The sequence below is a fragment of the Symphodus melops genome, assembly GCF_947650265.1.
Source record: "Symphodus melops genome assembly, chromosome: 12".
Classification (NCBI taxonomy): domain Eukaryota; kingdom Metazoa; phylum Chordata; class Actinopteri; order Labriformes; family Labridae; genus Symphodus; species Symphodus melops.
Window position 1 is genome coordinate 13,344,881 of NC_136702.1, and position 14,121 is coordinate 13,359,001.

At 41.9% G+C, this 14,121-nt stretch overlaps 1 protein-coding gene across 2 annotated transcripts in view; it reads left to right on the plus strand.

Moving 5' to 3' along the window:
- The first annotated feature begins 942 nt into the window (after positions 1-942).
- erbb4b (erb-b2 receptor tyrosine kinase 4b) overlaps positions 943-14,121 on the plus strand; it is a 308,590-nt gene continuing 295,411 nt past the window's right edge. For both annotated transcript variants that reach the window (XM_079357754.1, XM_079357755.1), the window contains exon 1: positions 943-1,310. In XM_079357754.1, coding sequence (XP_079213880.1) covers positions 1,232-1,310 — 79 coding nt within the window. In that variant the 5' untranslated portion in view covers positions 943-1,231. The remainder of the gene's footprint in view (positions 1,311-14,121) is intronic.

The following is a 14,121-nucleotide window of genomic DNA, read 5'->3' on the forward strand; positions in this document are numbered from 1 at the left end:
ACTCCAGGAGGCGTTCACCTTTTCTCCTAAAGTGCTAAAGTATGAGCAGCAGCTGGTTCAGAAAGTAATAACCTTTAGTAACATTGTTTCCTCTGCTCTCATTACCTCGCTTCTGTTTTGTTTTTTTCTGTCACTGCAAAGTCACTGCTTTCAAACTATTACAAATAGCTCAGCAAGCGCAACAATATTACTATCTAAACGTTCTGTGTGACTTTTTTATTTGTGTCATTTATGCTGAGCCACCCCTGGGGGAATGATTATCCTGGATATGGAGAGATATTGCTTTCAACAGTAATGCACTCTGATAGCTGAAGGGGGAAAAAATAATACTGTGCTTAAGATGCAACAAGAAACCCGTATTTCGGTTTGAATTTTGCAGATAAAATGCCATTTTATTATTGCTTAATCAAGTTTTTTTTTTTTTTGCAGTCTATTAACATTTTTTTAAACTTCTTTTGGAGGAGCTGCCTTTACGATTGACAGGATTAACAGTAATTGTACACACTTATTGCATCGACTGAAATGCAATCTCTCCTAGGCATATCGCCTTCAAAAGCACATCACTTATCAGTGCTGACAGTTCAGTTCAATAAATCAAAAGCACGTCCAATATGTGACCTTTTTTTTCCCCATATCTGCATAATATTATCAAAAGCCAACAGGAAGCAAACTATGAGTGATATTTAGCTCATTTCACACCTATAAATCCTTCTCGCAACATTTATCTCCTTGGTGTGACAGGTGCAACGGAGCCGACGCGCAGATTCATGGGGCTTTTGGCATCTAGTGACAACCAATAGTAGCGGGCGCGGAGTTGTGGGTGGCGTGGTTTCGGCTGATCGTCGGGCACCTGTGCCAATCAGACACCCAGTAGGAGGAGTTGAAGAGACTAGGAGGTGTGTCTGAAGAATACGAGTCTACAGCTGCATACTGTATCCAAGTCAGGGAGTAATGGCATGAGTACTGCTTTATACTGTTTAGACAAGCTTTACTGTGCGCGCGCTGGAAACTAATATCCCTCTATTACTGCTTTCAAATCAGTCGAAAATCTGACCAGGACGGGCTGAGAGGCGACGCGCAGGACTGGCAGACAAACTTAGTAAAAAGAGACTCAAGTCCTCAAACTCAGAGGCTGAAGAGGCTTCAAACGATCCATCCTTTCTGGCTGCTTCAAGGAAGGATACTCCGCTGGACATGTGAATTTAAAAGGAGATACTTGCCAAGCACAACAATGAAACCAACGACTGCCCCGTGTTGCTTCGGCTTTCTCCTGACTTGCATCTTGTTCGCGTCCTGCTCTTCACAATCAGGTGAGTGAAGCCATTCGCGTGCACCCCCGCTGTGCGCAGTTTAGGGGATCCGTGGAGCTGATCGGCGCGCACTGAGCGCAGTGGCACAAGTATCCACCGATCACACTCACCACATCACTGTTCTTTTTATACGTGAAACAACTGGTATTGGGTCTTAGCTGATAAATTACGCACCTTGCGCTGTAATTTTTCGTTACCAGTCAACATCTCTGTCTAATACAGCCACTAATTTCACCTGCAAAAGGGGATTTGGAATACTGACTTCAGGTGTTGTTGTTGTTGTTGTTTTTTTATTAGACGGCAGGTTTTGAAAGCTCATGTCTGCTGTGATCAACTGAATTAATCCAAGCCCATGACTTGCTCTGACTTTCTCGTGCACAGAGCGGCACTGTTGAATTTGGAGGGAGAGAGAGAGAGAGAGAGAGGTGAGAGATTTAATGTCCATCACACGTGTCCTTTAGACTCAGTGTGGACAAACACGGAGGAGTGACAGTCTCGCTTTACAACAGGCTACTGTGCTCCTACCCTCCCTCCTGTGGATTCACGGGCTGTCTAATGCACGTCTCGGTTTCAAAAGTTACGGACAGACTCCGGTCTTTTCTCCCATCACGAGTTAAATATGGGAAATTAAGGGATCATGCGCTGCAACCTCTTCGTTGTTCCATTATGTATTGGTATTATTGGATCTCCCCACGTTTTATGTCATCCAGGGACTATTTCGATATGTTGTGTCATTGCTGATCTGTGCGCCTCTCTCACCTGTTCAAAGGATGATAACAATGGTTAACATTCATCCATATGCATCCTGTAATCGGGATAAAAGCAAAGCCGATTACCGTGAAATTACATTATTCCTCGTTTTATGGCGAGTCCCCTCAGGGAGCCTGTGAGCCACAATTTCGACTGACAGCGATGTAGCGCAAAGGACTTTGACACTGTCAGAGGCAGTACCGTTTGTACAGGGCAGCGGCGCTCTTTACGCACAGGGAAGCATAGGTGCGCTCAGCACCTAGTGTGAGTGATAGGCAGAGTGTGGATGTATCTCTATGTGTAAGCTATGGGAGAGATAGAGGGGTAGGAGGGGATTATGGGTTTTAGCCGAAGTAACCTTTTTTTATTATTATTGAACGGACAAAAGGGAAAAACAACAAGACTACCAATGTCACCGTCGCCTTGATCACCTTCAGACTCGACTACTGTTCAAAGGAGGAACTCAGATAATCAGTGCACCCATGTGCACACATTACTCACGTTCACGTCCTGTCTGTACAATCAATCTTCTATCCTTCAGTGTTTAAAATATTACACCTAACTGGTATCAAATAGGACAACATCATGAAAGGTTTCGGTTCAAGAGAGTATTTTAAATTTTCAGACCACTCCACTTTCCATTCACATACTTTGTTTTGTATTCTTGACTGAGGTTTACATTTGTGCACCTTGTGGGTATTGTGTTTAAAATCGTCAACGAAGTGAAGTGTTTTTGTTGTTGTCTGATTTCTTTGAATGATAAACAAAAAATATATATATCTCTGAATAAGACCTTTTGGCAACGTGTTCAGTCGAATTTGATGCGCAGGGATTATAAGGCCCGTCACATGAGAAAACCCGCGCACAGCACAACCGGAGCAGAAGTGTGATTGAATTTAAAGTGCAGGAGGCTGTTTAGTAGAGGACGGCTGGAGGGAGATCCGTTTCCTCGTGTCATTTTACGCACACAGCTCTGTAGTAATGAAACCAGCAATAACGAGCAAAATACTACATCTCCTTTTTTGGTGTTGTTTATTGTGGTTGTGCAGTTCGACGTGTTCGAGGGAGGTTTAGAAAACAGATCCATAGCTAATGAGAACGCAGTTTAAAAGATTGTCTTTAATTTCAATTAGTGAGGGTTACAGGTTCTCTTACTTTGAAAATGAATTTCTTTTCGTCTCCGCTGAAAGACAGAAAATTAATAATTTTCTCTTTTCAATAAGTCACGTTATCATATCATCATGAAGAGAAAATGACTATACCATTGCTGTAAGGATGGAATCAGGTACATTATGCTTCAAGACAGACTGATTCCATCTCCTGGCTGAGCCACATATTTGTAGAGTGCATCTTAGAAGTTGCAGAAACACAAACGCGAATCACAGGGTCAAAACACTCAAAGAAAGAGCGGATTATACATTCTTTTTGTAAACATGGATTTAATTACGTCTTTTCAAAAGAACGGCAACGTGATCATGAATGTGTGCGAGCAAGTGTGTGCGTGTTTTACACGTGCACCTGCGTGCGTGCGCGTAAACGATGCAAGGGCATGTTCGCTAACAATGCTTCTTCATGCTGTAAGAAGTGATGCGTGATGCGCACATGCTGTTTCACAACGTTCTCTGATGAAAACGTTCATCTCTGTGAATGAGTCATTAAAACGTCACTACTTGATTAAGTGAAGAAAAATGTTTGTTTTTTTCACCAACATGACGTTTTCCGAACAGCTGTGAAAATATGAACCTCTGAAAAAAAATATCTAAAAATCTATTATCCAAACAGTTTTTCTGTGTTTCTTAAAAGCCTCCAAATTTAGAAGCTTTTCCAGCCATCATGCAGACATCTGTCAGAATAAATCTCCAAGATACCACACAATTCTTCATTTTTGATTTCACAGGACATCAGTGCACATCTTAAAGTCCCTACTGCATTATACTCTTCATTTCTCTGCAGCTGGAGGATGGTGGAAGGAAATTCATACAGATGTGGATTCTGAAACATATGGCTAAATTCCAAAAGTCCCTCTCTCTTTGTCTTTATGAATATTCATGTAGTTTATGCGCAGGAGGATGGTGAAGTCATCTGTTCCTAATGCAACCGTGTGTTTGGAGTGGGTGCTTTTTTTTTAATAAGCATGTAGATGAGCATCCTTCCAAAAATGACCCTGCTTTGAAGCTCAGAGCAATTCCCTTTTACCTTTTTGAGTTGAGTTTCAAAGTTTTGTACTCAAAAGACGGACAGTACCCTCTAAAACTACTTAGACGTTTAACAACACTTTATCTGGTTATATCCTCTGATGCACACTTGGTTTGATAGTTACACCCACTGTTTACTGGACCCAACAGTGCAGTTCCAGAGTGTGGTTGTTATGGGAGTTCATAATATATCAAATTGTTTACAAGGGGTTGACTGAGGAACAGAGTGACTGATCTAGAGAAAGGAGACAAGATGATTTCTCAGTTATGATCCTCTTTTTGTGCTCTCATCATGCTGCTGCAGAATGACACTACTTGTGCACGATTCTTTGTTGTGTATTCTTTTTTTTTTTGTCCCTCTCAGTCTGAAGCATAGGGAAAGAATGGTGTTACATTAAGCGGCCCACACATTCCCACTTTGTCACAAAGCCCTCTTACAGTCATATCTGGGCCTGCTGTCGCCTGATAAAGGCGCTTTGACCCTTTGCTGCCACGAGGTTTTTTATTAGAAGAATGGCGGTCTTTGATTAGGAGGTGATCCTCTTCCATTTGATGGAAAAGGGAATATGAACCTCGGTGCTTTCATCTCCTCCGTGTCTGTCTGGGTAAGAGATGAGCAGCAATGTAAGGCCATCAATCCTCTATATGGAAAATCTGTTATTCTAACACGACTGAACACTGGGTTCTCGTGTTTGGCTTTTACAAATGGGTTTTTAAAGTTGATCGAAACCTAGCGAAGACAAATGTGATTATTTGGATAATGAGATAAATTATTAGATGTCAATTTTGGATGGAGATCACTTAATTTTCCTCCCCCTTACACCTCATCATAAGCTACTGACAGCCAAGAGCAAAGCACATACTCAACAGACATTTTCCAAGAAGAAGAAATTCTTACCATTTTTATTGTGTTTTCCCCTCTAGGGATATCACCCTGCAGTCAGATAAAGAATAAAAACCCTTCTGTTTGTGTTAGCTACACTGTGGTTTCATTGTGCGAGTAGTAGAAACCATTAAGTTTGCTATAAATCTCCTCACTACTCAACAAACAAACTGCTTTTGAACCGCTGGCATCAATAATACACGTGTAGCACCCACAATACAGCCCAGGAATCCCTAATGAAAAATCACTCCTAATATTCCAACAGGGACTGGAAGTGTGTGCAGTAGCCGGTTCAATAGTAAGTATATGACCCTGTTGTCACTAATGGTGCCTTTTTTTGTTTTGAATCTGCTGTGATGTTGCAGTATCTTCTTTAATTACTTCCACTGGGACCTATAACCAACCAGCAAGCACTGTTGAAAAATAAAGCCAAAGCGGGAGTGTAAAAATCCTGCAGTTCAATGAGTGTCCGCTTGAGGCTGGCTGCAGAAGCACAGGAAGTCACATACACACCCCATTCAAAAAGCCAAAATTACAGCAGAAATTAACAAAATTGTCTCTATTGAACCTTTGTTATGGTGAGAGAAAGTTAGGCTGAGACAGCATTTCCAGCATGGAGGAGACCCCTGCACTAACAGAAAGTTGACGTCAATATTTACAGCCTATGCCTATGAATTTCATATTTGTATAATATGCCTTTGAAATGTAATGGTTTACTGCAGATTTCTTTAAGGAAAACAAAATGGAATTATGATCAGCATTTCTGAAAGGGCAACTACATTCATTATTTTCAAGTTGTTGTTTTTGTAATTACTAGTTGGTTATGTATGCCTTTATTTAGAGACAGGACTGCAGGTAGAGTCAGAAACTGGAGAGAGAGAGAGAGAGAGAGAGAGAGAGAGAGAGAGTGTGAGAGAGAGAGAGAGAGAGAGAGAGAGAGAGAGAGAGAGAGAGAGAGAGCTGCCTGTTTCAAGAACCCCAGCCTCTGGACATCGGACGTGCAAACTAACCACTAGGACACAACGCCCCTCGCCCTCTAGTTTTTATATTTTGAGTATCTCATAACTAGTCTGGCTGTCTGTAGCATGTTGGGATGATTTCTTCATAACCTACGTGCTCTTTACATGCAATGCACACTAATTTTTAACCTGCATTTAAATATGCATCATACATGTGCATATGTTTTTTTTCATGCAGCATTGCCAGCTCAGGTATTAAACATAATTTTAAAGATGGATGTTACAATTGGATAAAAGAATTATCCCTGCTTCATGTTTCATTTTACCACACGTGTGTTTCAAACGCAAGTCGTGAATTGAAGCTCGGTTTACAGTTAGATTAGTGCAGATTTGTTAGGGTTTGTTAAAAATATTCAACGCTGCTTTGCTGTGCCCACTGTGCTGCTCTGCCTTTATGATTTCCTCTTTTTCCTGTCTGTTAATTGAGCAAGCTTTCATATAGGTTTGCTTGAGAATGAAAGGGAAAAGAGCCGAAAAGACATACAGACAAACTGATGGCCTTTATGCATAAAAAAAAAATGAAAACCCGCAACAAACACAGATACACTTAAATAAGCATGCTTGGTCCTGCTTGATATCTTCTACATTACACCACAGATAGTTTCGACAGGTTTGGGACTAAGTTTCAGCAGCGGGGAAATCAATCTCCTATGTTTTAATTAAGTCGACAACTGTGCGTTTAGGGCCACCATGAAAAAAAGCTGCAGCATGAAAAACAATACAATCTCAAATGCTGCTGTTTAGTTGAGAGGAAACAGGACAGACACAGACACTTAAAGAAAAGAGTCAGTGATGCTGTGTCATGCACAGAGCAGACAACTGTCAATCAAAAATACCTGCTGACTGACTGCGTCTGTATCGTCATTGTCAAAAGTTTAAGATTGCTTTCTGGGTAGATATGTGTATAGGGTTAGGGTAAAATATATGAAAAGGAAAATTATTTTGTATCCAAAATGTTACTGGATGAATAGATTCAGTCAGGTCAACCACAACAATGACAGCAACAGATGCGTATCCAGACTGTGTAACAGGGGTGGCTCAACCTGGGCTCGGAGTTAAACCAGGTTTAAATCTTCGTTGTAGTGAAGCTGTCTTATACTTCCACTTTAAGCGACCTCAGAATATTACGTTTTTTTGTTGTTTCTTTTTAATAAAAAGGCAAAGTAATTAAACATGCTAGACAAGCTAACCGCCAGTGTTTGGCCCCTGCACGTCTAACAGAAAGCAGGCCAACTCTGCAAAAAAAAAAAAAAAAAAAAACCCAGAACAAATAACTTCATAGAATAATGAAGTGAAAATAAACATGTCACCCTGACCTTGCATGTGACACCCCCCGTCCCCCTCCCCGTGACTTGCCTTAAAAGCTTGCAGTTGTGTGCGTTCCTGACAAACAGTTTCACTCAACTGTTACAAGAAATGTCATGATCTGATTTTTTGTGCAAGAAATCTAACCTTTGTGTCATTCTAACCTAGTTTTGCATTCTAATATTTGAGTTTTCTTGTACTTATCGGCAATATATTACTTTAAATTCTATTTTTATTATTACCAGATTTTTAAAAGGTTGTCAGTGCAAGGTGGTGCCAGTGCATCTCACACTGTCACACACATACACAGCCTTCACGCTTGGCCGTCACTCTGAAGTTTAAGGCAAATGTGCTCTGATCCCGGCCCTGGAAAGTCTCACCCTTGTGTTCACTAACCATCGTAGATGTCAAAGAGCCTGAACACTTCATGTACGTCTGTCAGCTTTGGAGACTTTTGATCGGCTTTGTTGTTGTTGCTCCTCATCTCTCAATAAGAGAAGCAGCGTCTGTCCTCCACGTCCTCCTGCAGGGCTGCGAGGAAGCTGTCAGGCACCGACCCTTTTGACAAGCACGTTTTTGAGGCTTTCAAAATGTGGTGACAAAGGGTCTGGGATAACATGCGCCTATACTGTATGTGTGTTTGTGTGTGTGGTGACGGCGCCTGTCAGGGTTTGTTTGTATGGCTGCATGGTTGGAGGGATAGAGGGTGACTGACAGACTATAACCAAGCTCCAGAGACTCTCTCTCTCTCTCTTTCTTTGCTCCAGTGTCTGCCTGTTCCTCTTCCTCCGCCCACCCTCTGCCTTCATCTCTGCCTTTGTAAGCCTCCACATAATGTGGGAGCATTAAAATGACAATGGAAATTATGGCTAATCTTTGTTAAGACACAGTCATTACCGCTGCGTTTTAGAACCAGAGTCGGATGATAAGAGTCGGTCTGCCATGTATTTTTTCTCCCTCTGAAGCGACAGCCTGACATATTGGAGTGATGTGTTTTATTCTCACTTTTGTGTGTTATTTTTCCTATTCGCCAAAGTTAATAATGGTGGCGGATGTATGAAAGGATGATAATAGGCTGACAACTTGGGCATGAAAGACTAGCTCCACCTTCAAACAAGCTTTTCATGCAGTTCTTGCATGTGGGTGTGTGTGTGTGTGTGTGTGTGTGTGTGTGTGTGTTAAAGGGCTGATTTCTCCAAACTCTCTTCCCGCTCCGTCTCTTTTCCTCTTTTAGTAATCCCCTTATAAAATATTCATAGCTAATCTGCATTTACAATGTAATTACAGACAGGCTTTGAGTGATATGGGATATGGCCGGCGGAACACACACTTGACGCAAAATCTTGATTTGGTGATTTGTGTGCTTGAATAAATATGAAACAAGCCTGGGGTGTGTAATGTGGGTTAAGGTTGAAGATAAATAATCAAAAGGTTTTCACAAACATTTTTCTCACATTTCTTGAACAATATTGGTATTTTTCCTACCTAGAGCCCTAAAACTTACTGTACATTTTTTTCCACAGACAGAGTTGTTTTGATAGCTCCTGCTGAAAGAAGCATGTCACAAAGCTATCTCCTCTATTTTTCGGTTTTGTCCCCGCCTCTGCTCGAACCTTGTTCCCTTGTTTTTGGGCCCTGCTGGCCTCCGTTTAGTGCTAATGGAGCGGCGTGTGCCCCGTGTGCTATTCTTGCAGGTCGATTTTTCACTTGTGTTAGAGGAGAGGGGGGTTGGCGTCCTTTTAAATGAAGCACTTGGCGTTTGTGACCTGTAATAAATGTTTGCAGTCAGTCATGGCAGCTGTAAGGAGACATCTGGGAGCAAAGACACAGAGAGAGAGAGAGAGAGAGAGAGAGAGAGAGAGAGAGAGAGAGAGAGAGAGAGAGAGAGAGAGAGAGAGAGAGAGAGAGAGAGAGAGAGAGAGAGAGAGAGAGAGAGAGAGAGAGAGAATGAGGGAACGGAGAGGGAGATTCAGAGCAGACTGGGAGGAAGTTTATGCACAGATGAAAAATGGCTGCGACAAACATGATATCATGAAGATGAAATACAGAAATTTAATTTTAAACAGAAAATCAGATGCACATACTGTAAATGACAAATCAATCTATAGACTATGCCTCCATCTGGATGTTAAGAACATCATTGTTGTTGCAAAGACAGTAGAAAAGGAGTTGCACAGACTGAAACACAGGCTGAAACTTTTCCATTAACCATTTATCTATGTCACAAATTACATTTATTTGAAGAAATCTATTCATGCTTCATTCAAACTTGTTGACTGTCTTTGAAATGCATAAAGGCAATGATCTTACTTGTGTTTTAAAAGCATTTTGACTGAGATACTAACTTCACGACATGACTCGTGGGCAGTACACAGTGTCTCTAAAAGGTTCTGTTGATTTTAAGATATCACCTGCAGACAATCTATTGGGAAATGGATTTTTGTTCCGAAACAAAGAGTGCAGCCAAGAAAAAAAAAAGTTTCAGTACTCAGACTAATCGTGAAGTGCTTAGTATTGATCAGCAGGGTGTTACACTTCTGCATTTTTTTTTAATGAAGGTTTTTCACATGAGTACTTCTGCTTACGTAACCCTTTAACGGGCTGGTGACTATTTTTGGTAATTTCGGTACGTATCACATATGGCCAGCCTTCTGCACTTCAGTAAGGTCGAGAAGCATGTGATCCTCACTCAGCCAATCAGAAGAGATCACCCTACGTCACTGACCCTAATATTGTGGCATTTGAACCAAATATGGTCACTTCGTCAATGTTTATTTTTCTTAATTAAATTTTTATCTTGTGAAAAATGTTTGAACAGAAATACAGTTCTGTTATGTCCCTGAATAACACTCTGAGGTTGAATTTTGTAATTTCAAAGTATTTCAATGAGTGCCCTATAAAGGTTAAAGGGTTAAGAAAGATATGAGAAATGTGTGTCTGAAGTACAAAAGTTAACATTGCATAAATATACTGTAATGCATTTCCCGTCAATTTATAGGAAGTATGTGGCCCCTCTTTCTATAGCCTGTACTATTGCTGGTGTGAAGCAGCAGTCACCTTGCAGCAGAGCAGAAATAGCGCAGCTCTCGTTCCCTGGATGTGAAGGTACATAAAGCACAGGATGAGAGGAGCAGAAAAGGCAATTGACCTTGGCTGCTTTTGGCATGTGTGTGTGTGTGTGTGGGGGGGGGGGGGGGGGGAAAGCCCTATATATGGTGGTAGATGCTATGGTTCTGCAGCTTTGCAAAGGGGGACAGACAGAATGTTTGTGTAGAATGGATTTCATTTCATTTTAATTTATGCATATTTTCACACACAAGCCATTATGCAAAATATTTTTGTTGAATACAAAATATTTTCCTCAACAGACGCTGATGAGGATGCAATGTATTTACATTTTGTGACATTATTCTTTGAATTGTCACACTTCCATTCTATGAAATCTGTAATGACAGGATTTACATTACATTGTTCCTGTGTGTGCGTGTGTGTGTGTCTGTGTGTGTTTGGTAATCTGAGTGTATATAAAATGGATAAGCTGACTAAGTGCAACCCAGGCCTAAAGTCAGCCTTGCCATTTTTGCCCTGCTGTGCGAGACCCTTTACCTGTTTATCAGAGGTGCTTTATCTCTAGTGCAAGTGTGAACAGACAAAAAAAGGGGGGGGGGACTGTTTTCAGACCCCCTGCCTTTGTTCCAAAACCTCTCGCCCACTGAGAGACATCATCCCCCGATGGCAAGGTGAATGGGGTGCTGATGTAAGATTATTTGTAGCAGCCTGAGTTAGATGGGGGGGGGGGGAACAGAGTGAAATTCGGCTAATTTTAGCCAGAGAAGGGCAGGGAGACAGGCAGGGTACACGGGACGAGAGGTGTCTGTTGGCGGGGAAGGGACATGGGTGAGTGTCCAGGGAGTTTTGGTTAAAGTGGTGGCTATCACAGGAGCTGGACGGACAATTAATCAGCGGCAGCCTGGAGGGGGAGCCTGGGCTCTGACAGAGACACTTCATTTTGCACGGGGACACACACAAAAACACACACACACATTTGCTGACAGGCAAACCTGCAGCTTATTCCCACCTCTTTCTTTTTTGCTTATCTTTTTTCCTCCTCCCGGTTTCCTTTTCTTCTCCTATCTCGCTCTTTTCTTCTTCTCTTCTTGATTCTCCCCCTTTCCTCATTCTTCTTCTTGCTTTTTTTTCTTCCTGCTCTTACATTCTTTCCTAACCTCTTTCACTTTCTCTCCTAAAAACTCGTCTTTAGTTCTTGATTAGTCAACTCGAGAGTCCCTCTTGTGACCTGACAGCCAGCCCTAAACTCTGTCGGAGCATTAGACAAGGATGTTATAAGAGAGGAGATATAGGGCGCGAGAGGGTGGACTTGTGGCTATACTTCACCCTGGCCAAACCCCCACCACCCCCCACCTTCTTCCTCTGCGCTCATCCCTCCATTTCTGCCTTTCCTCTCCCCCCCATCTGTCTCCCCCGTCGGCTGCGCTGAGTGATTGATGGATTCGAGTTTGACATGGCCCGGTTCACCCGAGGGCGTTAGCAAGGACACTGGTGAGATTGAGCCGCCAGATGCTGGGGAGAGGCAGACAGTGAAAGTGAAAGACAAAGAAAGGAAAGAGGGTGGGTTTACTCGGCTCTGTTGACCATCATGCCTTGCCAGGGTTGCCGGGGTGAGTAAGCCTTTCCTCAAACGTTGCACCTGTTCTCAGTTTTCCATTGCATCACCCTGTAGCTTTTTCTACAATGGCCAGGGTGTAATGAGATAATATGTTTGTAGCTGAATTAACAGTCAAGGTAATGGGTTCCAATAATTGCACAGTACAAGAATGTAGAAACATTTTTCCGGATGGAATTAGAGCAAATTGTCAGTGCTTACAGCTACATTAGTGTTTTGGCATTTATGATAGGGATTTGAATGGTTTTAAAGCACTTAAGAGTGTAGAATGTTCTCACTACACACAGTGTAAGCCTTGAAAGGGATTAAGGCATTTAAAAAAAAAAAAGCTAAACATTTATACATGACAGCATTAGGCTAATCATGCCTGCACACTCAGCTAATTTTATTTTGGCTGGAGAAGAATTAGGCGTCTTAACAGGCATAGGCGTAGGCGTAGAACTGTGCATGGACCGTACGGCCGTATCCACCAATCTCTATGGATGGCTCAAACATCCACACCAATATTAAGGGTGAAGGGGGGGGAAAAAAAAAAAAAAGTGGCCCATGAGGTGCACACAAAGGGTTAAATCCTATCCCACTTCAGCACCGACTCCCAAATACATCTTTGAGACAGGTCTGTTTTACAATTGGCTTAGCTCCCTTTACAGTAAAAAAGATGTTTCGCTAGCAGGCTTTGTCAGTGTTGACGAGACGGAGGTAGGTTGTAGCTCATTGAGGGAATATTCAGGGCGACAGGAAAGCTTGTCCCCACCAATGTCAAAATCAAACCTATACCCTTTAACTGTATAGGTACAGTTAAAGAATTAAAATCATAATTACAACAGTCACAACTACAATTTAATTGTTTGGTACATTAAGTCACCACTGGAAAAGCACTCAGCAACAGGCACAAGAGAAAACTACCTTTAAGAACCCTTAAATAGAACCAGACTCTTGGGTGAGCAGCCATCTGTAGCAACTGGACAGGCCAAGAAAGTGGGCGTGATGACAGTAAAAGCAGACATACAGTAGGTAGTGTTTGGCCATAAATAAGGTGTACACACTAAATCTAGTGTACGTGTGTGGCTCTCCGAGTTCAATCTAGTGGAAGTTGTACGCTGCGTTCCCCTCCAGGGGGGGTCTGCTCGGTCCTCCCCGTAAGCAAACACCCACTTGACACGGAGCCAAGCGAAGGGGAACAAGGCCCACAGTGTCTCTCCGCGCTGAGTGCTTTGTCCTGGAGGACGCTCCCGCAGTGGCTCCTGGCTCCTCACTCCCACGTGACACGCCTGGAGATGAGCGAGGCACTTGTCTAAACTTTATCTGCAGGAGGATGGATCATAGCGATAAACGTGAAGACGAATGAGCATGTGTTTGTAGATTTGTAGAAAAGATGACGAAAGACTGGAAATGATATAAACACATCTCATTACGTGCATATCTAATTATCATCACCCAGCTAACTGTTTATGAATATATGTTATGAAAGGATTAACTTATCTTATATTTTGGAGTAAAAGCTTTGTGCCTTCATTGTTAATTAGTCAATCTAAAAAGCTTTCCTTCACATTTACATTTCTGAAAAGTTGAGCGTAAACCATATGTCATCTCCTGTATTGCAGATATACTGCTGGAAAAAAAATCTAGACCGTACATCACATTTGATATCCTCGTGAAGGCTTGCATGCTTTCTGAAACATGCTCTTTTTATTTATTTTTCCCAGTTTCAGAAGCTGAATCAACCATGTTTTGTAACACGCTGAAGCTGACGAAGTAGCACGCACATCCACTCAACACAGTGATGGATTAGTTGTAAGTCTGGAGGAATGAAAATGGGAATTATGAAAGAACCAACAGTGGTTTGTGATTGCTATAAACAAAACACACTTGAAAAGTTTATGGGAACAAAAAGTTTGCAATTTTTAATTTACTGCCTTTTTTTTTTTTTTTGTCCAAATGTTCCTTTCCCCTCATCACTATAATGTGTGATGTG